This window comes from Scyliorhinus canicula, chromosome 1 (assembly GCF_902713615.1).
Source record: "Scyliorhinus canicula chromosome 1, sScyCan1.1, whole genome shotgun sequence".
Lineage (NCBI taxonomy): Eukaryota > Metazoa > Chordata > Chondrichthyes > Carcharhiniformes > Scyliorhinidae > Scyliorhinus > Scyliorhinus canicula.
The window spans coordinates 94,133,793-94,158,795 of record NC_052146.1 but is presented as its reverse complement, the minus strand read 5'-3'; the positions used below and the strand labels follow the sequence as shown (position 1 = coordinate 94,158,795).

Here is a 25,003-nt window from a genome sequence, read left to right as displayed (position 1 = left end):
TGAGTATTGTCTATGAGACTCACTGAATGCGATGTGAGGAGTAGGCAGATATACTTCTTTATATTGTTGACTCTTTTTATCAGCTTGAAATACTGCTGACTATAAATAGAATGAATAGCTTTTCTAATCAATTGATAAGGAAGGCGCTACAGTGATGAGCTCGACCAGCCTCACCAGGAAATTCTCGCCGAGGCACTTTAGATCTTCTGGAGTAAGATGCATGGCAAGGCTAATGACATGACATGCTTTTGTAAGATGAATATCAGACCACGGCTGCTGGAAAGCAAAATGTTTAATGAAACCCAGATTTTTGATTTATTTGTCATGCTATAGCACTTATTCATTTGTTTGGGTTCTGCTGTTCAAATTATCTTGTGGAGTAGGATTCAAAGACAGTAGCTTCTATTTTTTTGACAATGAAACGGTGAGGGTAGTTTTATTAAACCAGTAGACATCTCATGACATTACTTACAGTAAGTCCAGCGATAGCCTCTATTCTGACAGCAACTGGTAATGCGGTCTTATTATTCTGCTGCTACAGTTCAGCTAGGTTGCGACCTGTACCTCCTGAGAACGCGTACATCCTTAGACCAGTTAAAGCTGTCGTGAATTCCCGATTCTGGGTCAGTGAAAACCACATGAATTGATTGACTACCTTTTTGTACTTTGGCGTGTTTAAGGATGGATGTGAAAATTGCATATAAACGTCAGATTAGCTCTAATATCTTCAGCTAGGAACAGTTTTCAGTATTAAATTAATTCATTATACGAATGACCATCCAGCCATTTACTGCCTGAAACTTTAGGATCAGCAGTCTTTTTTTCCTTTGTTTGCAGGGTTTTTTCCACACGGAATTTCCCTTCTTTCCTCACGATAATAGGGCAGGAGTAGAGGGGGGAGCCAAGAAAGAAATTCATCTTGCAACCACTCCAGCACCGATCTTGCTGAGCTTGAGTTTGAGACAGTTTTGGTTTTGGACCTCATTTCACTGCCACTGCGAACTACAAGCAACCTGCTTACTGATTGGAAAAAAAACAAAATCAGCAAGATTTCCTGCGCAAGGGATGGTGGGAAGGAGGTTTCTTTTTTTACTTTCTTCATGAGACGTAAGTGTCCCTGACAAGGTCGCTGGTTTGGAAGATGCTGACTAAAGAGCTTTGGTGAGTTGCTGCAGTGCATCTTGGAGATGGTACACACAGCTGCCACTGTGTATCGGCGGTGGAGGGAACAAATATTTAAGATGGTGGATGGAGGCCGCCAATCAACTGAGTCGCTTTGTCTTGGATGGTGTTAAACATGAGTGTTATTGGGAGTCATACTCATCCAGGCAAATGGAGAGTATTCCATCACATGCCTGACTTGTGCCTTGTCGATGTGGACAGGGTTTGGGAGTCAGGAGTGTGGTGATATCATGGTTGTGTTGTAATTCATCGGCTGAGCACTAGGAGCCCTGTTAGTATATAAGTGAATGTTAGAGTCAGGTGACTTCAGACTGACTGGGGAGTTGGAAGCGAGAAGTTGCTTGTGCATGTCAATACTATTCTTCATCTGTTGTTTTGTATGTAGTTGACCCACAGTTAATGTTAATAAATTGTTTAGAGCTTTAGCTACAAGTGTGCGGCACAGTAGCACTGTAGCTTCACAGCGCCAGGGTCCCTGGTTCGATTCCCACTTGGGTCACTGTCTGTGCGGAGTCTGCACGTTCTCCCCGTGTCTGCGTGGGTTTCCTCCAGGTGTTCCAGTTTCCTCCCAAAAGTCCCGAAAGATGTGCTTGCAAGGTGAATTGGACATTCAGAATTCTCCCTCTGTGTACCCAAGCAGGTACCAGAATGTGGCAAAGAGGGGATTTTCACAGTAACTTCATTGCAGTGTTAATGTACGCTTACTTGTGACAATAATAAAGATTATATGAGTGTTCTTGTAATATAAATCAGGCCATCCAACAAGAACATTACATAGTACCAGGACAGGATGGTATTAATCTTCTGTCTAAGTGATGCAGTCAAAGGCACAAATTAAGGCAGTATCCAGCGTTTGGTAAGTTTTGTTCCAGATGCAAAGGAAAAAAAATCACTATGCTCAGAATTGTTACTCTCAGCTCAACCCCAGATCAGTCAGCACAGTGGAAGATACAGTCTCCAGTGATGAAACATCATTGTTCGTTGGAGTAATAACAGAGAAGAATAATTATTGGAGAGTCAAAGAATTCTCCGGCACTCAAAAAAATTCAAACTGATACTCCATTTAAAATAAATGAGGTAGTTGAGGACAAATGGCTGCTACAACTTGAAGTGAATGGTCCAATTGAAGTTAGACACTGGTGCCAAAGCCAATTTAATCAGCATGGCTGATTTAAGAAATCTAAAACTTCAGCTGATTAGAAGAAATCACAAAATATCTGAGTGATTATAATAGTTCAAGCATTAAATGTTATGGTGCTTGTGACCTGAGTGTACTGGTGAAGAGCACAGTTTATTCCATCCCATTCTGTATTGTATCTGAGGGCTTGGATTCATTATTAGGTGATCAGTCCCATGTAGAATTAGGTCTAGTGCAGTTGGTATATAGCATCCACAAAGGATTGGATCAACACTCCAACGATTCTAATTCAAAATTCAGAGATGTGTTCACTGATTTTAGTGAACTACCAGTCGCCAACAAGATACAATTTAAAGAAGATGCATTACCTAAGGCACCAATACAAACTATTAGTAGTGAAATTGCTGAAGATGTAGGTATACATGTCAATCTCATTTATACCCTATCACCCGTATCAGATACCAAACCACAAGTTATCAAAAAGATAGAAGAACCTACCAATGGGGTAAATTCCATGGTGTGTGTGAAACATAAAATGGTGATGCTCGTATAGACATGGATACCAAAGATCTTAATGATAAAAGTTTACATATTGTAAAACAACTGTTACAGAAAGTAATAGACAACAAATCATCCATATCTCGCAAAATCACATTACAAAGCGTTACCAATGTCACATGGTAGATCACCAGCAGAGTTACTCATGAATAGAAGGTTGCGTCCACACTTCCATACTTGGGAAAAGAAGGACGAGAATGCAGTGGTATTGCAGAAAATGTAAAACATTAATGCAAAACAAAAGTGGTTCTATGATAAAGGGCGAAATTCTCCGACCCCCCCCCCCCCCCCCCCCCCGCAGGGTTGGAGAATCGCCCGGGGCCGACGAAAATCCCGCCCCTGGCGTGGCCGGAATTCTCCGCCACCTGGGAATTGGCGGGGGCAGGAATCGCGGCGCGCCGATCGGCGAGCACCCTGCGACGATTCTCCGGCCCGCGATGGGCCGATGTCCCGCCGCTGAGAGGCCAATCCCGCCGCCGTGGTTTCAACCACCTCTGGTGGCGGCGGGATTGGCGGCGCGAGCAGGCCCCCAGGGTCCTGGGGGGGGCGCGGGGCGATCAGACCCCGGGGGGTGCCCCCACCGTGGCCAGGCCCGAGATCGGGGCCCACCGATCGGCGGGCGGGGCAGTGCCGTGGGGGCATTCTTTTTCCTCCGCCGCGGCCACGGCCTGCACCATGGCGGAGGCGGAACAGAACCCCCCTAATGCGCATGCGCCGGTGGTGATGTCAGCGGCAGCCTTTCGGCCAGCCCCGACGCCGGCCAGCGGGCGACAAATGCCGTTGGAGCCGGTTTTGGCGCCTGTCGGTTTGGCGCCAACCACTCCAGCGCGGGCCGAGCCCCCAAAGGTGCGGAGAATTCCGCACCTTTGGGGAGGCCCGACGCCGGAGTGGTTGGCGCCACTCCGCTACGCCGGGACCCCCCCGCCCTGCCGGGTAGGGGCGAATCCCGGCCAGAGTGTCTAGAACTTATATTACCTCTGAGGACTAATAATAATAATTTTTGTTATACGTTTAGCTGCTGTTGTATAAAGAGTCAATGGTTCAGCTCTTTTTCACAAACACCTTTATTTTACTTTAACAGACTCTGCACAAAACTCTATCATCACTTCACCTGACACAAAGACCACCTGAAGCCTCTTTACATATCAGTGTCAATTATTGGATACTTAACATAAATGAGCCAACTAATTGGAATGTCTCTTCACCCATTACTTAACAGTCTCCTCTTCCTTGGAGAAAAAAAAGTAATTAGGTGAAATAAAAATTACAAGAAACTCAAAAACACACACGCAATTTCCACCCTTCTTTTTTTCATTTTTGGAAAAACAATAGTCACAGAAACAGGCGGCTTTCATTAACTGTCTCCAAAAGTTTCTGTGAACTAGCCCCTCTTTTTATAAAATAGTCTGACAATTGATAGCTACTGTCGACCCATTTAATTTTTGCTATTTCCCCTCTGTCCAACATCTGCTTCAAACTTATGATGTCTATCCTTAACATTTTTCATTAACACTTTTTGTAGAGTGCACATCTTCCCACAATGATTTATTGTCAGTGTGACATTCAATAGGTATATTACCCAAACCCCCAATCCCCAAATTTCTGTCAATATCTGAGATATAAAAAAGGCCATATCCACCGCTTCTACAAGGCCTAACGTCTCAGCAGCCAAAGTGCTTTTGACCACTCTCCTTATTTTCTTTGTTTCCCACACAAGAGGGCAACATTTACCATTGTTCCCCAAAAGGAAAATTATAAAACCTCCTGCACTTGAAATCCCATCACATAAATTTGCATAGGACGCATCACTATAAACTATGAGTTTCAACTGCCTACAGTCACCTAAAACCGGGAACCTCTAAACACACTCCTGCATTTTTAGTTTGAACAACGCTTTATTTGCTCTTATGTCTTTCATTTTGGAATTATTCATTTTTGTACTCAACTCTAAGACATCAAAACTCACGTCTGGTTTAGTCTGTCTATCTAACCAATTCAGTTGCCCAATTAAACTTTGCTAAAGCTGAATTTAGCTTGCAGTTTGGTCTAGCTGCCAAAATTTTCCAGAGCATGTCATCTATTACCGCATGGTTTCTTTCACACACACCATTACTAAATGGGCTTTCTGCAACCGTATTCATAACTGTGATATTCACATTTTCACATATATCCCGAAACTCATCATTAGCAAATTCTCCCCCATTGTCCGTAAGGAATTTTGCTGGTGGGCCCATTCATGTCCCTATCCATTTTTCCACGATTTGATCCAGAATTACTCTCTTTTCTTTACTTCGTACAATCGTTGATTGACTAAATCTGGTTGCTAAATCTACAAAATATAAGATAAGTATATTATTGGCTTTATCCCAGATCTTAAGATCCATGGCCACAATGTCATTAAAATTCCTGGCCAAAGGTAGGGCTACTACCGGTTGTGCTGGTGTTCTTCTGTACTTCCTACAAACTTCACAGCGATCACTAACCTGTTCTATCAGCTTAGTATCGGTCTAGTCTTCATCCCTTACCCCTGCATCTTTTAATAATTTTTCCAGCCTCCGAGTAGACGGATGCGCAAATTGCCTAAGCAGTTTAAATACAACAAGCTTTTTATCAGCCAAAGTCCCATTTTCAACTGCCATTAACACATCCTTAACAACTGTACTTGAAATATTATTTGTCAGTAATGGAATACAATAGTGTCCCGACTGTGTAAATTGTAAGTCCACCGTCTTTCCAAAAAGTGTTGCCTGTGTCCAATACACTGTCCAATACACCACAATTGAAGGATTCTGCAACCGACACCCTCATTACCGGCGTTAAACTGCTGGTTATTAGGACAATGCCTTCTTTCTGGTCACTATCTTTTTCCTCTTTTGACTCTTCCATGTCATGTGTTGCTTCAAACACTCTATTATAACTTGTTGGACAGTTGAAATCATAATGGTATTGAGAGTCACATCGAAAACATTGATTTATCATACCTCGTGCATTTAGAACATAGAACATAGAACAGTACAGCACAGAATAGGCCCTTCGGCCCTCGATGTTGTGCCGAGCAATGATCACCCTACTTAAACCCACGTAACCCGTATCCCAACAATCCCCCCATTAAACTTACACTACGGGCAATTTATCACGGCCAATCCACCTAACCCGCACATCTTTGGACTGTGGGAGGAAACCGGAGCACCCGGAGGAAACCCACGCACACACGGGAAGGACGTGCAGATTCCACACAGACAGTGACCCAGCCGGGAATCGAACCTGGGACCCTGGAGCTGTGAAGCATTGATGCTAACCACCATGCTACCGTGAGGCCCCTAATTTCTGGGGTTCATTTTCCTATTGTAGGTTCTAACTGGGTTTCTGTCTTCATAATTTCCAGGCCCCGATCTCTTTCTATAGTCTTGGAACCTGTTCGTAGCCATACGATTTCGCCATCCTGTTAGTATTGTGTCTTCCATATTCTCCTTTATTGCAGACTGACCTATTTGGGTCATCAGAGCCATTGAATCAAATGTTTTCCCAGAAACTTTTTTAAAGCTTCTGTCATCTGATCGAATAAGGTATCCTTATCCGTAAACTGAACTCCTGTCAAAACCAGGAGCCTATCCATGTTGCTCACTCTAGCACAGTCAAGTAATTTAAAGGCCAACACAGATTGTGGAAATTCCAGGTTGTGTTTCTGCAGCCTTTTATATAGTCTGCCAAATTCCATTATATAGTCTTCCATGGAGAAATCCTCCATTTTCTGGAACCCATCAAAATCCGACCATGCTTCATACGAACTTAATAACTCATCCTTTTTATACATCTTATCCATATAATGTAATAGAGTCTCCAGACCTTCTTCTGAGTCTAACTGTTCCTATTCCAGCTCAGAAAACACTTTGCTTCGGATTTTACTGTGATAAGGTAGAGAAAGAGCCACTGCCATAGCTTGTTTTCTCTTTCCCAAGGCACCTTAGTCCACATAACTACTGCACTTCTCCATTGGTCTTACGATCCCCTTTCAGAAAATAAGGGGGAATAGTCATATCCGGCCATCTTTCTCCTAGATTCAGCCATATCATTTTGGTATGGTCTGGAAAAGTTGTATCTTTCAACCCTTCACATTTGCACAGAAACCATCTTCTGCTACAATTTGTTATACGTTTAGCTGCTGTTCTCGCAAGAGTCAAATGTCCTGCTCCTTTTCACAAACACCTTTATTTTACTTCAACAGACTCGGCACAAAACCCAATCATCACATCACCTGACACCACCTGAAGCCCCTTTACATATCAGTGTGAATTATTGTATACTTAACATAAATGAGACAACTAATTGGAATGTCTCTTAACCCATTACTTAACAATTTGTATTGCTGTCACAAGTAGGCTTACATTAGCACTGCAATGAAGTTACTTCAAAAATCCCCTAGTCACCACATGCCAGCACCTGTTCGGATACACTGAGGGAGAATTCAGAACATCCAAATGACCAAGTAGCACATCTTTCGGGACTTGTGGAAGGAACTGGAGCACCCAGAGGAAAAGCACACAGACACGGGGAGAACATGCAGACTCCACACAGACAGTGACCCAAGCCGGGAATCGAACCTGGGACCCTGGCACTGTGAAGCAACAGTGCTAACCACTGTGCTACAGAGTAGTGATAACATTATGAGAATAGAAGATTCAGGCAATTGAATATTCAAGAAAAGACATTGTACTTGAAGAAATATGTACAGACAGAGGAAGGGTTGATTTTAAGATGAAATTGTCGCCTGCACTTGAAAACCAGAAAAAACTTTCACAACATAGCGATGGATGACGAATCTACATCAGAATCAACATGAGCTGCAGTGTCAGATAGTTCAGCAATACCTGAGCATGAGAATGTCATGGAGAACATTGAATCTACAAGTTCTGAGCAGCAAGGTCAAACTTTGAGACGATCAACCAGAGTCAGAAGAAAACCTGACCGACTCAATTTGTAGATTTGGACTATTTGTACAGACTATGCTTGCTGATATATATCTATTTGTTAAACGAGTTTTTTAAAAATTCAAGAAAAAAATAATACTGTTGGACACACTGGCTTATGAAAACACATGTAAATACACTGATGATAATGTTTATAGATGAATATGCAATCGTTCAAAGGAAAGGGGATGCGGTGATATCACAGTTGTGTTGTAATTCACTGACTGACCACTAGAGGTCTCATTGGTGCATAAGTGAATGTTAGAGTCAGGTGACCTCAGACTGACTGGAGAGCTGGTAGCGAGAGGTTGCTTGTGCATGTTAATACTGTTATTCATCTGTTTTGTATATAGTTGACCCACAGTTAATGTTAATAAATTGTTTACAGCTTTAGCTACAAGTGTTCTTGTAATATAAATCAGGCCATCCGACAAGAACATTATAAGTAGGTGAGCTATTTTCCGGAGAAGTCCCAGCCTTTGGCCTGGTCTTTTAGCTACAGTATTTTATGGCATGAAGTACAGGCAGCAGATCAGAGTATCCCTGTGAAGCTGGGAGGAGCCATCCTAATTCTCCTGGGGCCAAAAAAGTAAAGGTAACATTTCTTGGCTCTTCCTTTGAGTTGACCTCAAAGTCCCTTTAAGAAGCATTGGTTAGGTGGCACAAGATCTTGTACAAATATGTGGAATGTGCATGGCTCATGCTCTGCCTATTTGCACGTGAATTTCATAATTGGTTTTCTGTTACTGACATAGGAATCTGAGTGGCTTTTGTACCAGCCTTGTGTCTGTTTCAGGTGAGAAGGATATGGTTTTCATTTGTATATTCATCTAACTATTGCATCCATTTGGTGTTGGGCTTTCAAAGAGCTCACTACACAGTGCAAAATGGGTGGTCATGAGTTGAATTTCTCCCCTTGTTGACGATTTTCTGATATTGTTCCGCTGGCACAGCTCACTCTCTGGGAGAGATCTATCGGCCACATTGTGCCCGAAAAGCAGCCAGTAGATGCCAGGAGATCACTCTTCCGGGATCTACCCCCCCCCCCCCCGCCATGCCTCGTGAGATTTAACGCAATCTTGCAAGATGTCACAATGTGAATCCCACCCATTGTTGGCGTGTTCAGTTTCTGGAAAATCTGCATTATATGCTGGTCTCACTCTAATATGCATTCCCGAGATCTATGCAAAGCATTGGGATCTAACCCCCTCGCCTTGGAGATCTCAGCCATTCAGGGCTGTTCTCCACAAACTGAATGGCACTTGCATGGATCTCCCAGGGGAATGGAAGCCCCCAGATGCATGCCCTCTGGGCAGGAGCACTGCCAGGGTATTAGGCTGGCACTGCCACGGTGCAAAGCTGGCATATTCTGCATGATGGAGTTCGGGCCTGGGATGCCGGGAGTGAAGACCCCCTTATCGGTGAGATAGAGCTTGGAGAGGGCTTTGGGGGTCACGTCAGGGGAGTCGCGAGATTGGGACGGCATTTAAAAATGGCATCCCAATCTCTCCCTGCACTGATGTGTTCCGGCGAACAGAGTTCCTCAGTGCAGAAAATGGGATTAAGTGGGACCTCGGTCCCACTGAGGCCCCTGATCTACCCGAATGGCCGTTCGATAGCGCACTATGGGACTCTGTTCCCATTCGGGTAGCTCTGACAACGAACCATTATTTTTTTCGAAATGAAGTTTGATTAAAAATTCTGCCTCTTCCACTGTCTGGGTTAAAAAGAATCTCTATCCCACTCCATACACCTGAAATTTAAATTTCTCCCTTTTGGAGGAAACTCAAAACTGCACAGGTGGGGAGAATTCAAACAGATGTGATGAATGTAGAAATTTTTGAAATATATTGTATACCGAAATTGTGAGGGGTAGAGATAGAGTAGACAGGAGGATCCTGTTTCCCTTGGCAGAAAGGTCAAAAACCAGGGGTCGTAAATTCAAGCTAAGTGGCAGAAGGAACAGAACAGAGATAAGGATAAGAACAGGGGGTCATAGAATCAAGCTCAGTGGCAGAAGGAGTAGAGGGGACATGAGGGGGTTAAGCAGGGGGTGATGGGTGTCTGTAATTCGCTGCCTGAGTTGGTGGTGGAGGCAGAGTCCCTAAACGCTTTCAAAAAGTATCTGGACCTACACCTTAAGTGCTGTAAACTGCAGGGCTATGGGCCGTCTGCAGGAAGATGGGATTAGAAAGGGCACCTGGGTGTCTTTGGGTCAGCATGGACAAGATGGACCGAATGGCCCCCTTCTGTGCTGTACCGTTTCTATTGCCTGTTGCTGTAATGTTATTAAAATAATTTACGTTAAAGTATCCAGATTATATGTCTGCCAAAGCTGTGATTAAGGGGTTAACAGCCATGGTACTGTGATGTCATGAACGGTGGTGGGTTCGCTTTTTAATTTCATTTTCAGCCCTGTCCTGTGTCTGTTTCTAGTTCCATTTTCGAGTTTTGCTCTGGGTTCTCAGGAAAGGAGTTGTGTCTCTCAGACTGGCTTCTGAAAGCTTCTCTCCCAGGACTTTGTGAATAAATCTGTAAGCCACGGAGTGTTAATTTTATGAATAAGTAGCATTTGACTTGTATTGGATGCTGCTTAATTTAAATTTTTAGAAGTAGATGGAAAACTAAGTTCAAAGACCTTTCTTTATTTTTTTTCAAGAACTGTTTAAGGGTTAATTGAAATGCTGTTTTTCTTGGCTGTTAATGGGGTTAATCCTGTGTTAATATAGAACATAGAGTGCAGAAGGAGGCCATTTGGCCCATCGAGTCTGCACCGATCCACTTAAACCCTCACTTCCACCCTATCCCCGTAACCCAATAACCCCATCTAACCTTTTTGGTCACTAAGGGCAATTTATCATGGCCAATCCACCTAACCTGCACATCTTTGGACTGTGGGAGGAAACCGGAGCACCTGGAAGAAACCCACCCAGTGGGTTTGTTTTAATACAAGTTAATAAAGTTTATTCTAATACAAAGTATCCCTGTTTGTCAGTGCAATCACTCGTGGGGGTGAAGTATCCTTTCCTCGCAGTTTACAAATTTATACGATTGTTGGGGTTTCTTGTCCGGTTTTCTAATATAAGTTGTGGGGGGGGGGGGGGGGGGGGGGGGGCTTTGGTCCGAAACCACAGCAAAGAAATAAACATACCTGTTCAGGGTAACCAATGTGATATCTCTTTAACTCTCAGATTGCAGTGGTGTTCTTAAAAACAGACATTTTTCTGCCTCATCATCGTGGACAGAGAAGAATGACATTGGAGAGTTGATTGTCTGGTCTCCTGACAAAGCTAATGTCAGCAGCAAAGGACATCCTTGGGCTTGGGCTGCAAGCTCAGACAACGAGGAGGAATGGCTGCAAATAGACGTGGGAGAACGGAGGAACATCACAGGTCAGTGTGAATATTACATATTCAAGTTTTATTAACCAAATTCTAATCTACATTTCTACGCTTACGTGGTGTCCTCGCAGGCTACTTGCAATAAGCCAGCGCAGAGTAAAACTGTCTCTGCAAACTCCGGTGGTGGGGATGTGCTGAGCAATCATGGTAAAGGTAGCTCTCTCCTTGGCGACCTCAGCTTAGGTGCTTTTTATCTGAAAATTGACCATTAAGTCAATCAAAGCGCCCCCCCCCCCCCCCCCCACCCTCACCCATAACCATTTAACACCCAAGGAAACAACCCTGAACGAGCAAAGTTGTAGAAAAGAGAATAAAGGCAGCAAAAGCTCAGAAAGGAAGGCCGAGGTGGCAGACACGAGAAACGAGTAACAACATGGCGGAGGGAGTGGAGTCACCTACACAAACGCTGGCCTACCCCCTGATAGGGCAATGGATGGAGCTCCTAACCAAAAGCTCCTGAAACAGAAGGACACCATCAAGGAGGGCCTGATAGCGATGGTGAAGTCAGCGGTGGCAGACGCTCTGGCCCCCTTCAAGGAAGCGCTGGAAAAGCAGAACGGCAGCTAGAGGCATTGGTGTGAGATCCTAACACAATTGCCCGAATGCAATACTAAGTAATCCTTAATAACTTCCCAAACAACATCCAGAGGACAAAAGAAACACCTTTTAACAGAAGCACATCAGGTTTACATTCTCTACTGAAAACATTTATAATTCCGAATTCACCAAATGATCAAGAGATAGTCTTTTCATGGCAGAGAGATCAACAGTACAACCTGCTTTGTCTGGCTTCAGCTCCAACACTGGAAACGAAACCAAAAATACACAGACACACGCAAGCTTTTCTCAAAGTGAAACTAAAAAGCAGAGCCAGAGCTCAGCTCCACCCACACTCTGACATCACTGCAGTAACATGAGCAGCCAAACATTTCTTAAAGCGACATTCTCATGACAGGTGCTTTGATTTTAGGTAAACTTTAGAGTGCCTCATTGTTTTTTTTTAAATTACGGGGCTTTTGGGAGTTACAGGGTGTTGCCTGATGTCGTTCCCCCCCCCCCCCCCCCCCCGCCGCTCCCTCCGTCGCTGGAAAGCATGCCACGACGATTGGGCCTTGGGTTGATGGGTCTGATGCCATGCTGTGCGCAGTCCCCAGGTTTGGCTGTTGGCAGCTTTGCCCCTGTGTGACTGGTGAGGATGTTGGGCCAGATGTAGTGCTTGGTGGAGTATCTGCCCGCCCGTCCTGCTTTCCTGTTCGGTGGTGCCATATCTGAACCAATCTGTTTTTTTTAAGGTTTATTGTCTGGCCACTGTGGTTTGCACCTGTTTCATAGAATCATCATAGAATTTACAGTGCAGAAGGAGGCCATTCGGCCCATCGAATCTTCACCGGCCCTTACAAAGATCACCCTACTCAAGCCCACATATCTACCCTATCCCCATAACCCAGTAACCCCCATTTAACCTTTTAGGACACTAAGGGCAATTTAGCATGGCCAATCTACCTTACACGCACATCTTTGGACTGTGGGAGGAACCCGCACATCTTTGGACTGTTTGGGAGGAAACCGGAGCACCCGGAGGAAACCCACGCAGACATGGGGAGGACGTGCAGACTCCGCACAGACAGTGACCCAGTTGGGAATCGAACCTGGAACCCTGGAGCTGTGAAGCAATTGTGCTAACCACTATGCTAACATGATGCCCTTTTATCCTCTCCTCCTCAATGGTCATCCTTGCAAAGGGTTTTGGTCTTTTTGGCGGAGCGCTGTAATTGCCTGCACAGGACTCATCCAGCTGGGGATGATTCCCTGTGCTCAATTCGACTGAGTTAACACAGCACTAGCGGCTGTAGAGCCAGCTAAAAAGGGAATGAGGATCCGGTGAAGGGTAACTGGGCCCTGTGTATGTATGATGCTGTTGCTGAAATAAAGGACTTTTAAGAAGCTTGTTGGACTCCCCTGCCTTTATTATGCCTTCTGATCCTAGACTCTCCCACAAGGGGCAACAACCTCTCAGCATCTACCATGTCAAGCCTCAATAAGATCACCTCTCATTCTTCTAAACTCCAATGAGTACAGGCCCAACCTACTCAACTTCTCCTCAGAAGAAAATCCCTCCATACCTGTGATCAACCGAATGAACCTTCTCTGGACTGCCTCCAGTATCAGTAGACCTTTTCTTCGATAAGGGGGCCAAAGCTGTTCACCGTAATCCAGGTGTGGTCTAACTAGTGCCTTGTATAGTTTAAGCAAGACTTCCCTATTTTATGCTCCATTCCCTTTGAAATGAAGGCTAGCATTCCATTTGCCTTCACAATTACCTGCTGAATTTGCACGCAAGGTTTTTTGTGAGTTATGCACGAGGATCCTCAAATCACTCTGAGCTGCAGCTCTCTGCAGTCTTTCTCCATTTAAATAACATCCAGTTCCTTTATTCGTCCTACCAAAGTGCATAACTTCACACTTACCTGCATTATATCCCATCTACCAATCCCATCTGCCTCCTCAATTAACCTACTTATATCCCTCAGTACACTCTTTGTGTCATCCTCACCACTTGTCTTCCTACCTATTTTTGTGTCATCCGCAAACTTGGCAATAACGCATTCACTTCCATTGTCCAAGTCATTAATATATATAATAAATAATTGTGGCCCTAGCACTGATCCCTGTGGCACTCCACTCGTTACAGGTTGCCATCCTGAAAATGCCCCTCTTATCCCGACTCTCTGTGTTCTATCAATTAGCCAATCCACTAATCCAAGCTTATATAATACCCCAACACCAGAGGCTCTTACCTTATTAAGTAGCCTTTTGTGTGATACGTTCTCAAACGCGTTTTGTAAATACAAGTATATTACATCTACTAGTTCCCCTTTATATGTCCTGCTCATTATCACCTTAAAAAACCATACTAAATTTGCCAGACATGATTTCCCTTTCACAAAGCCATGCTGACTCTGCTTGATTATATAATGCATTACAAAATGCTCTGCTATTACTTCCTTTATAATGGACTAACATTTTCCGATGTTACGGGCAGCACAGTAGCACAGTGATTAGCACTGCTGCTTCCCAGCGCCAGGGTCCCAGGTTCGATTCCCTGCTTGGGCCACTTGTCATGGGAGCGTCTCTTTAAGCAATGTTTTTATATCAGCAGGGTGGCACAGTGAGTTAATCCTGTTGCCTCACGGCGCCGAGGTCCCAGGTTCGATCCCGACTCTGGGTCACTGTCCGTGTGGAGTTTTCACATTCTCAAAGTGTTTGCATGGGTTTCGCCTCCACAGCCCAAAGATGTGCAGGCTCGGTGGATTGGCCATGCTAAATTGCCCCTTAATGGGAAATAATTAATTAGGTACTCTAATTTTTTTTTAATGTTTTTGTCTTATCACATTGCTTCAGTGCTGTCATTGTGTGAGTGGAGCTGGGCTTTGGCTCTGAGTTTTACTTTCGCTTTGAGTTTGACTTAGTTTTGTATTGCACAGGTTGGAAAGAAGTGCCTCTCTATCTTCAGTTGAAAAGCTGTTTCCAGACTACTTGATAACTTAAAAGTGATAACTATTTTCTGGCAGGAATTCAAACCTGGTTTGAAAAGGAAACAGGTGTATCCATACCAAATCTTAAAGATAGTACGAGTGCCGTGTGTTGGGCCACACCTTTGAAAAGGTGTTTCTGGTTTCTGGGATCTTGTTATTAAATTAGAACAGTTAAAGGGGGAAATTTGTTAAGGGTGATACATAGATTACTGTAGCTGTGTAGGGTATTTGTTTGTAGTTGATAAAAATACTTAGTGTGTTTGTAAAAATGTTAACTAAATTTATAGAATAAAGCTCGTTTTTGATTAAAAGTGCTTAAGCTTCTATTGACTAACACCTGAAAGGCAGGCCCTTGTGCTCATCGTAACCAAAATCAATAAACAGTTGTAGGTCAGGTGAACTCCATGATATACTTTGGAGTTTTCGAAACCCCGGTCCATAACACACTCTCTGTGCGGAGTCTGCATGTTTTTTCCGTGTCTGCATGGGTTTCCTCTGGTTTCCTCCCACAAGGACGTGCTGTTAGATCATTTGGACATTCTGAATTCTCCCTCCGTGTACTCAAACAGGCGCCGGACTGGGGGTTTTTCACAGTAACTTCATTGCAGTGTTAATGTAAGCCTACTTCTGACAATAAAGATTATTATTATTATATTATTAAAAGCTAATTGGCTTCTAGTTACCTGTTTTTGTTTTGTCTCCCTGCCTTTTTGAATAAGAATCATTAGCAGGTTTCCAGTTCTCTTGGACTGTTCCAGAATTGGAAGATTATTACCAGCATATTAATTATCTCTGTAGCTACTTCCATTAATATCCTGGGAAGCAACCCATCATGTCCAGGGGACATATAGGCCTTTAGCCCCATTAGTTTACCTGGTACATTTTCTCCAGTGATGGTTATAGTATTTAGTTCCTCTTCCCCACCTTTTGCCCCTTGATTATTTAGTATTTTTGGAGTGCAATTAGTGTCTTCCACTGTGAAGACTGACGCAAAATATTTGTTTAACTTGTCTGCCAAGCTGAGGTCCCAGGTTTGATCCCGTCTCTGGGTCACTGTCTGTGTGGAATTTGTATTCTCCCTGTTTTTGTGTGGGTTTCTCCCACACAACACAAAAGATGAGCAGGGTAGGTGGATTGGCCATGCTAAATTGCCCCTTAATTGGAAAAAAATGAATTGGATACTCTAAATTTTTTTTAAAACTTGTCTGCCATTACCTGGTTCCCCAGTCCCATTCTCTAAGGATGTTCGCTTTGACCTCTCTCTTCTTTTAATATATTTAAAGAAGCTCTTACTGTCCGTAATGACACTATTTGGTTGTAAATAATCTTTATTGTCACAAGTAGGCTTACATTAACACTGAAATGAAGTTACTGTGAAAATCCTCCAGTCGCCACATTCCAACGCCTGTTCGGGTACACAGAGGGAGAATTCAGAATGTCCAGATTATCTAACAGCACGTGTTTTGGGACTTGTGGGAGGAAACCGGAGCACCCGGAGGAAACTCACGCAGACACCGGGAGAACGTGCAGACTCCGCACAGACTGTGACCCAAGCTGGGATCTGGGACCCTGGCACTGTGAAACAACAGTGCTAACCACTGTGCTACCGCGCTGCCCATTACTCGCCATTCTATCCTCATCGTTTAGCATTTCCCTGTTTATTTTTTATTGACCATCTTATGTTGGTTTTTAAAACTTTTCCAGTCCTCTGGCTTAGCACTAATCATTGCCGCATTGTATATTTTTTATTTCTGTTTAATACTTTAACTTCCATGGTTAACAATGGTTGATTTATCTCCTTCCCAGAATCCGTTATCCTCACTGGGACCCCTGGGTCTTACCTTTTCAATGGTCCCGTGACTTTGTCCCAGGCAGAGCACAACAGTGCTGCTTCTAGCCACTGTAGCGCTGTGCCTGGCTGTGTTGGAGAGCTGTCGGCCAATTTGATTGGTGTGAGACATCCTTCTGAGCGTAAAATGCCAGTGGGAGTTCAAGAGTCAGTGCCTGCACATTAGGCACTGACTCTTGGGATGGTGAGTGCCAGTTTTTCACCATCCTTAAAATTCTACCCTGCGAATTCTTCCTCATTGCTACCGACGCCAATTTTATTTTCCCAATCTACATAAAGTCATGCATAATTATTTCCTCTATTTTCCACCTCAGACATTCTATTGAGTAGGATTAATTTTCTTCCAAATTATGGGAAACGCGGAAGGGGTTCAAAACTACCAGATTAAACTCTTTTATGGACATTTACTGCTGAGTAAAGGGTTAACATCAGAAGTGTGCAAGATGCTGATGTAGTAAAGTGTCATATTACATAACTGAGAAGTAAGGGAAATCCTAAAGAGAGCAGAAGCTCTTACCTTGTGTGGTGATCCAAATGTGTAAGCACTTGCTGTGCATAAACAGTTCTAGCAAAAGGACTGTGGACTTGAGCAACGTATCTTTGGGACTCTAGTCAACCCCAAAACCCTGTCTAAGCCCCTGCCAAACAATAAAACACTTACAACCAGCATTGCACCCATGGATACGGTGGGGATGGGCAGTGCATTAATACACTGTATTAGCCCCCCCATTATCCCCTTTCTCATTATTGAAGAACTCAGATAAGTTATGTATTAATCAATTACCATGCATATTCAGAATTCTTCTCTGAACCTTTCAGATGTTGAACCCTCTGTATGAAGCGTGTAGTATGAATATAGTTCCAGCTTGCTCAAGCCAAGTATCTGCACTTAGCACCCAAGGCACTCACAATTTCACAGCACACCAATCAGCCATGGAATTTTGCCTTGGCTGCAGAATGGGCCCTCAGCGATATTTCACAATGCCCTTCAGCAGCATTTGATTCAAGAGCACTCTTTACTGATGCATTTGAGGTTTTTTTTTTTCATTTTCTGGTTTGATTTAATGCTTTAGCGTTAAGATTCATAGAATTTCATACTTAAGCAATTTTCACAGATGCGAACCTGGCACAAGGATCGGACCATACTCTTTGCTCCCCCCCCCCCCCCCCCCCCCCCCCCCCCCATTCCCCCAACAATTTCTGGAAAAATCAGAAATACCTTGGGCTGGATTCTCCGTCCCGCCGCACCCGTTTTCTGGCGTAGCGTGTCCCCGCCTGCAGCAGGATTCTCCATCCTGGCAGCCAGCCAATGGAGTTTCCCCCACGCTGTAGGGAAACCCATGGGCGTGGGTGCGTGGCGGCAAAGCGGAGGATCCCACCAATGGAAAATTCAGACCCTTGTGTCAGATGTTCCATTCTGAGTTCCAGTTTTCTGATCCATGCTTCTGTAATTAGGCTCTGCATCAGGAGCGATAAGCTGCAAAATCAACACATTTGTATTTGAAAAAGGCTTATTAATTCTTTACTACCTCTCGGCAACGCGTCGCGTGTTTCACGGCGGTGGAGACCGCCCGCCACTGGCCGGTGGAGGAACCTCTGGTCCCGCCGTTGCAATGGGATTTCCCGTTGAATGTAGCCCTCAACAGGCGCGACATGAATGGCCAGAAAACTCCAGCCCCAATGACATCCAGAACCAGAGCCAAGCCTGTTTCCAAAGTGAAGTGAGACCCCTTGGAGTGGTTCTCACCATTGCTTCAACTGATACACGGAGTAAATATAGTGGAGTCTCAGATCTGTAAAATGTTCAGGGGGTTCATAGAATAGAATCATGAAGCATGGGGAGTATGGTTAGCACTGCTGCCTCACGGCGCGGAGGTCCCAGGTTTGATCCCGGCCCTGGGTCACTGTCCGTGTGGAGTTTGCACATTCTCCCCGTGTTTGCATGGGTTTCACCCCCACAACCCAAAGATGGGCAGGGTAGATCGATTGGCCTCGCTAAATTGCCCGTTAATTGGGGGGGGGGGGGGGGGGGGAATATGAATTGGGTACTCTATATTAAAACTGAAGCACAGGAAGAGGCCTTTCAGCCCATCGTGGCTGTGCTGTCTCCTTGACAGAGCAATCCATTTATTTCCACTTCCCTGTTCCTTCCCTGAAAATGCCTCCCCTTCAAGTATTGATCCAATTCAATGTTCAGTGACTAAGGATTGTCCCTTCCCATCTCTCCTAAACCTCCTCAACATCACAGAAAACAAAGTTATCTGGTGATTATCAAATTACTGTTTGTGGCGTGATTCCTGCATTATAACGATGAATACATTTTAAAAATATTTAATTAGCTGTAAAACTCTTTGGGATGGCCCGTGGTTATGAAAGGTGCTGTAAAAACTTAACTTTCTTTTTATAACCAAGGATATTGATCAAAAATATAAACTGTGTCTTGATTATAAATTTCTCAGGAAGTATAATTATGTACAATTTGCGAGTGTATTATGCTCTATCTGTGTAACTGAGAATGTATTTTGCATCACATTTACTTTCAGGGATTGTGACCAAAGGCAGCACGAACAATGGGTACAACTTCTATGTAAAGACATATAAGATTTCCTACAGCAAAGATGGAAAATCCTGGCGAATCTATAAGAGTAAGAACAGCAAGGAAGGCAAGGTGATTCTTGTTTGATTTAAAATTTAATTCATATTTATGTTGAATAATAGAATCTCCAGACTGTGCATTCAACAAAGAACAATACAGTACAGGAACAGGCCCTTCGGCCATCCAAACCAGCGCCAAACATTTGTATACATTTATGTAACATATGTAACTGATATACAATGGCCCCAACCGGCACACCACAGGTGTCCACCGGCAAGGACTGTATAGGAATTACCTAGAAAGTTTCAACTTTTGATGGGCAATTGCCCTGCACCTGGAATATCTAAAACCTCAGAAAAAAATAAAACTACTTCCAACTCCTGGGTAACTCTGGTACTGATGGCCCCAACACCCCATTGGAACTCCCTCCTAACCACCCCACCCGACTACACCCTCAACCACCCTCCTTAGCCTCCTAATATCCTCCTGATTCATCCTCGCCCACTTGCCTTATGCACTTACCTTCTCTCCTATCAAAGTGAGTGGGGCATTTAAACTTAGCACTTTGTGGCAGCTGGTGCCATGAAAAGGGGGCGTGACTTCACTTCCCCCAATGCTGCTGCCCTGCTCTGAAGAGATTCCGGAGGTGCTGTCCTGCATATTTGTCACCAGGCCTGCGTCGAAAGACGGTGCAAAATTTGCAGCTCCCAACCTGGTAGGTTAAAAGGACTAGAGTGGCTATTGAACGGTAATTGTCACTCCTCAGAGTCCTGGGTCAATGGGTGGAATTCTCCCATTATGAGACTTGGGGCACGATTCTCCAGAAAGATTTCTAAGTGTGGCGGCGAGTGGAAACTGCCACAAGTTTCCGGGGGCTTGGATCGGCAAGGCCCGCAACGCAATACAACGTTAATTGGTCCACTTAACGAAGCCCCTTGGGCTTCATGCCGCAAATAAAGGCTCGCCCGCCGATTCACCGGGACAGCGCTCGCCAACTCCCCACACAGAAGATCGAGGAGCACTTAAACAGTTCTTGCACAGCCAATCCCACTCAGCTCACAGCCATGGCGCCGAGACGACCAAGGTTTGGAGACGCGTACCTGGGGAGGCTTCTGGATGCAGTCGAGGCCAGTAGCGGTGTCCTGTTCCCCTGAGGGTGCTGGAGGGTGAGCCATAGGGCAGCCACTGCTCCTGGGATGAAGTGGCAGCGGCCGTCAGCTCGGGCAGCGTGACCAGGAAGACAGGCACTCAGTGCTGCCAAAAGGTCAATGACCTACATCGGGGCCACATGGGTGAGTTGACACAGCCCTCCCTTAACTTTGCCCATCCCCACGCATCCAGCACCCCTCCATTAGCACCCCCTAACCCCCCCTTCACCCCCCCAACCACTGAACCACGGGTGCAGCCAACGATGCCCTGTCTGTGTCTTCGAAGGAGAAGCTATCCCACAATCACCAGGAGAGTGCTCAGACTGGCGGCAAAGTGCCAGACATAAGAATCTTCACAACCTTCAAGGAATAGGCACTGGAAGTGACAGAGAGGTCACCAATGTGGAGGTCGACGTATGTCGCAGTGGTAAGGATCCATCGGGAGTACCTGTCTAACGTGAGTTGTTATGCCATACAGACTGACCCATCCTTCTCACTGACCACATATCCTTTCTCCCACAGGAACTCCAGCCGACAGCGCCGCCCATCCAGGGTTGTCCACCCCCCAAACTTCTAGAAGAGCTCCGAAGATACCCATCGGTGCATCACAGTTGTCATCCCTAACCTCCACCAGCACAGACACACGTACGTCAGTGGGGCACTTTCTGGTGAGCATCACACAGTTGCTGATGCACAGGTGGAGGCAGTAACCTCCAGGCGAGACAGCAGTCGGAGGACTGTTGGATCCCAAGACCCAGCGGGGTCCCAGCCTGATGCTCAGCCTCTAGAACAGGTTTACCCAGAGCTGATGCAGACTTTAGGACCCAGCCATGACATTCAGAGGGAGATGTCAACGACACTCTAGCAGGTCCATAGCCAATTGGAGGAGTCCCAGAGGCTACAGGCACAGGAGATGGCACCTGTTGTGTTCTGCTGCTTCAGATAACGCAGGCTGCTACCTGATGCAGTCTTAACTAAAGGATGCTCCAGACTCTGAAATGAGTTCAACATGTTTATTGAACTATTAACACAGTTCTCAAATGAGTTTGACTCTCTGCTAATATAACTGTTGTAACTCAGTCTAACTGTACCAGCTTGCTCTAAGCCACGTGCTGGGGTGTGATGCTACTGATCAACCCTGTCTAACTCTCAAGATGTCTGTCTGTGGAAAGAGGCAGGGTGTGAGTGCCTCATCCCTTTTATAGTGTTTATGTCATGCCCCCTTGTGGTGATGCCACCTCTGAGTGGCCTGACTGCCCATTGGTTGTGTCCTGTTCTGAGTGTTCATTGGTTGCATGTTTGCATATCATGACAGCGTCGCAATGTGTGGCACTGAGGCCAACACTGCTTGGGTGGTGACTGCAGTAGAGTGCCTGGTGCATGACTTCACCTTCATTCAAGGCGTGATGCAGACGGCCATCACTGAGGGATTAGGCAGTATGTCTGCCACACTAGAGGACATAACCCATTACCAGGCTGACCTCGATGAGGCACTGTGGGACTTGCCCCGGCCTCGGATGGGAATGACTGAAGCGCTGCAGAGGTTGTCTCAGTCGCAGGTGGGTATTGCTGAGGCACTACAGAGCATGACCCAATCACTGAGGAGTATTGCCGAGGGCACTTACACCTTATTACAGACGTTGAGGAGCCACCAGGGCTGGCAGAGTCCAATGACGCAGAAGTAGCCGGGGCTCAATCAGCTGCCCCTCCGTTCCGAGGTGAGTCCCAAGGACCTATGGGCACAAGGAGGGGGCGCGGTGTGGGAACACGAACCTATCCTATGGACTGGCGACAGTAACCACCAGCTCTCCGGGTTCCACCCCTCTGACGAAGCCACGTCCCTCAGTCAACACCCGGAACAAGTTGGCACAGTTTCGACTGCCGCTGTGACGTGCGCCGGACCCTCTGGCCCCAGAGCAGTAGAGGATGCCCGCCAGGGACATCGAAGGTCATGGGCCGTGGTAAGCAACTGGCTGCCTCCACCTCTGATATGCATCCTGGGGAAACACATAGACGTAGCGGGAGAGCTAGAAAGGCAAGCACATTGAGGATCAATGAGGGGGCACTGGGGATTGGGGGGGGGGGGGGGGGGGTAGATAGGGGGTAAAGAGGGGAATGTGTGGTAGGGGGAGGGAGAGTGAGGATAGTGGGGTGGCACTTTCGGGAGAGGGGGGTAGTGTTCACTTGTATGAGAAACATTGAAATACTCTCACCACAACAAGTATGACGCCTCTGGGTCTCGTTGCGCCAAGCGGGCTGACCAACAATGCCCATTTCCCTCCAGACATGGGGTCCTGGTATCTCCCCCCACCACCACTCGACACGCCTTGCCCATGCACACCTGGCCAAGGTGGGAGTTGGGGGGGTGGAGAGCCCTGCTCACTGGTCAGCAAACCCAGTCACCCAAACAGAACATCTCTAAAGCCCAGCCATTGATGTGTGCCCGGGCTGGGGCCCATCCCCTGGGTGTTCAGATGTTGGCTACTGCATCTGTGGTGCTGCCTCCCACAGTGATCAGGCACAATGTCCAGGCATCACGGCATGATTGGGATGCTAGACAAAGGGTCTATCATGCTACATAGCCCACCCACCCACGGGGATCTACTTGGGTTGTGTGAAGTGCTCACTTAACCACAATTGCCAATTCCCTATTAGCAATAGCATTCAGCCACACACCCAGAGGCCTCCGCGGTCAGTGGGTTATGGATGGCTGGTTGGGCAGATAGGCAGGGACTACAGTTGTCCCCGGAATGGCAACCCCCGATCCAGGGGTTGGCATGGAAGACCTGCGCACAGTTGCTCCCCACCCACCCCCACACCATGCCCTGTTTCCGCCCCGCCTACCCCCCAGCCCTGATACCCTCCATTGGCGTCCCACATCCAACTGAGGCTGCAAACCCCCCCCCCCCCGGTTCCCCCCTCACCCCTCTCCGAGCACAGGGACAGCAAGCCCAGTGCCCATGTGCTCATTGTCTGTGAACAAAGATGGCTGCTTACCTTCCAAGGTTCCTGATGCAGCCCTTCCACCACGTTTTTCAAAAGGAGTGCTAATCAGCACCATTTGCTGGGGTGGTGGCTGGATTACAGGAGGCCATTGGATATGAGTTGGCTCCCGTTAATTGGATGGAATTAGGTTTTAAGTGGTGTGTATTGGTTTCTTGCCACGCTATGGCAGAATCCTGATTCCATCTAAGGGAGCGGTCCGGTTGCAGAGAGCCTGGTGCACGACGTCACCTGCATCCAAGGCATGGTGCAGTAGGTGATGGCCATGGCTGAGGGCCTCGGCGGAGTGTCTGACTCAATGTGGGACGTGACCCAGTACCAAGCTGACATTGATGACGTACTGTGGGACAGGTTCTGGTCTCGGATGGGTTCTCTTTTTAGGCCTCTTCCACTATTCATTGGCCTCAGCAAAAAGAGGCTACTAAATTGCACCCTAAGTGCTATGGCAAGGCCAGAAATGTGGAGTATTTGTGCTGCGGAGGTTGGCGGAAAAACAAGCCAAATATTCAGGCCCCTACCTCGTTAATTATGCCTTTCATGGTGTTTCAGGGCACCTGGATGGCACATAGTCCGCCATCGTGTCTGGGTGCCACTTTGAAAAGGTGCCCAACATCACTGACCTACTATTGAAGAAAGAAGGTGAACCTCCTGAAAATGATTATCGGGAGCACTCTGAGATTGGAAGATGGATCTCCTGAGAATAAGGATGGATTGTGGGAACATTCGGAGGCAGGATGGTCCACCTTCCTTCAGGACACTCAATCTGGAAAGTCCACCTGCAGATGTACCTCCGACTCACTCCTGTTGTGTTCTAGGCTCCAGGTGTGGGGCAGCCTCTACCCTAAACTCCAGAGGTAGCACAGGCTTTGTTCAGATGCATCCCGACACCTGCACACCACATTGTTCTGAACAATGGTGTTTCACGCCAGCATTGCGGAGAATCTCGTGTGGGTGGTTGGGCCTTCATCTGCATCCCATTAATGGGTTCACGCTGGCTTCTGGCGTGTTATCCGACCCTCCATGGCTGGAACCGGAGGAAGAACCCACAGTTAAGTTCACGCCGGAGTAAAACCGATTTCTGAACCTTCCGCCATATTCTCCCCCCATTCACCAGTGCACCTGCCGGTGGGGACTTTTGGGAGAATTCCGCCAATTTAATGTTTTTATTTTCTCTCTGTGAGAATACTTCAGTGTGATTGGAAAATTGCACACTTGCTGACATCCCAATGCTGCTGCACGCCAGGAGATCTCATGGACCAGAGATCAGATTTAAACGTCAATCGAGAAAGGGGAAGTATGTGTGTGTGGGATGTATCTGTAAGCTCTAGCGACCGTGTCGCAGTTTGCGATGCTCAAAACGTCACGCGAGATTCAGCGGAATCTTGCGAACCATCATGATCTGGATCTCGTCCTTACTGGATGTTTGCATATTTATATCTCTGCGTCAGATTTTCCCGCGCCTGGGAATGAACGACCATGCTTGGGAGACCTCGTCAGGGTCATTTATGCTAGAACACACAAACGTGGCGCAGGTGTAGTGGCACCTGGCGGGATCTCCCAGGCCTTTAGAGACCCCCAGGTGGCCGGGTTCTGGGCATCGTGTGCGCTAACACCCAGCGGCCTTG

At 46.2% G+C, this 25,003-nt stretch overlaps 1 protein-coding gene across 3 annotated transcripts in view; it reads left to right on the top strand.

Moving 5' to 3' along the window:
• The window catches only part of si:dkey-34d22.1 (discoidin, CUB and LCCL domain-containing protein 1), a 217,039-nt gene that overhangs the window by 154,768 nt on the left and 37,268 nt on the right, over window positions 1-25,003 (top strand). For all 3 annotated transcript variants that reach the window (XM_038795524.1, XM_038795503.1, XM_038795513.1), the window contains 2 exons: window positions 11,037-11,237; window positions 19,175-19,299. In XM_038795524.1, the coding sequence (XP_038651452.1) occupies window positions 11,037-11,237; window positions 19,175-19,299 (326 nt within the window). The remainder of the gene's footprint in view (window positions 1-11,036; window positions 11,238-19,174; window positions 19,300-25,003) is intronic.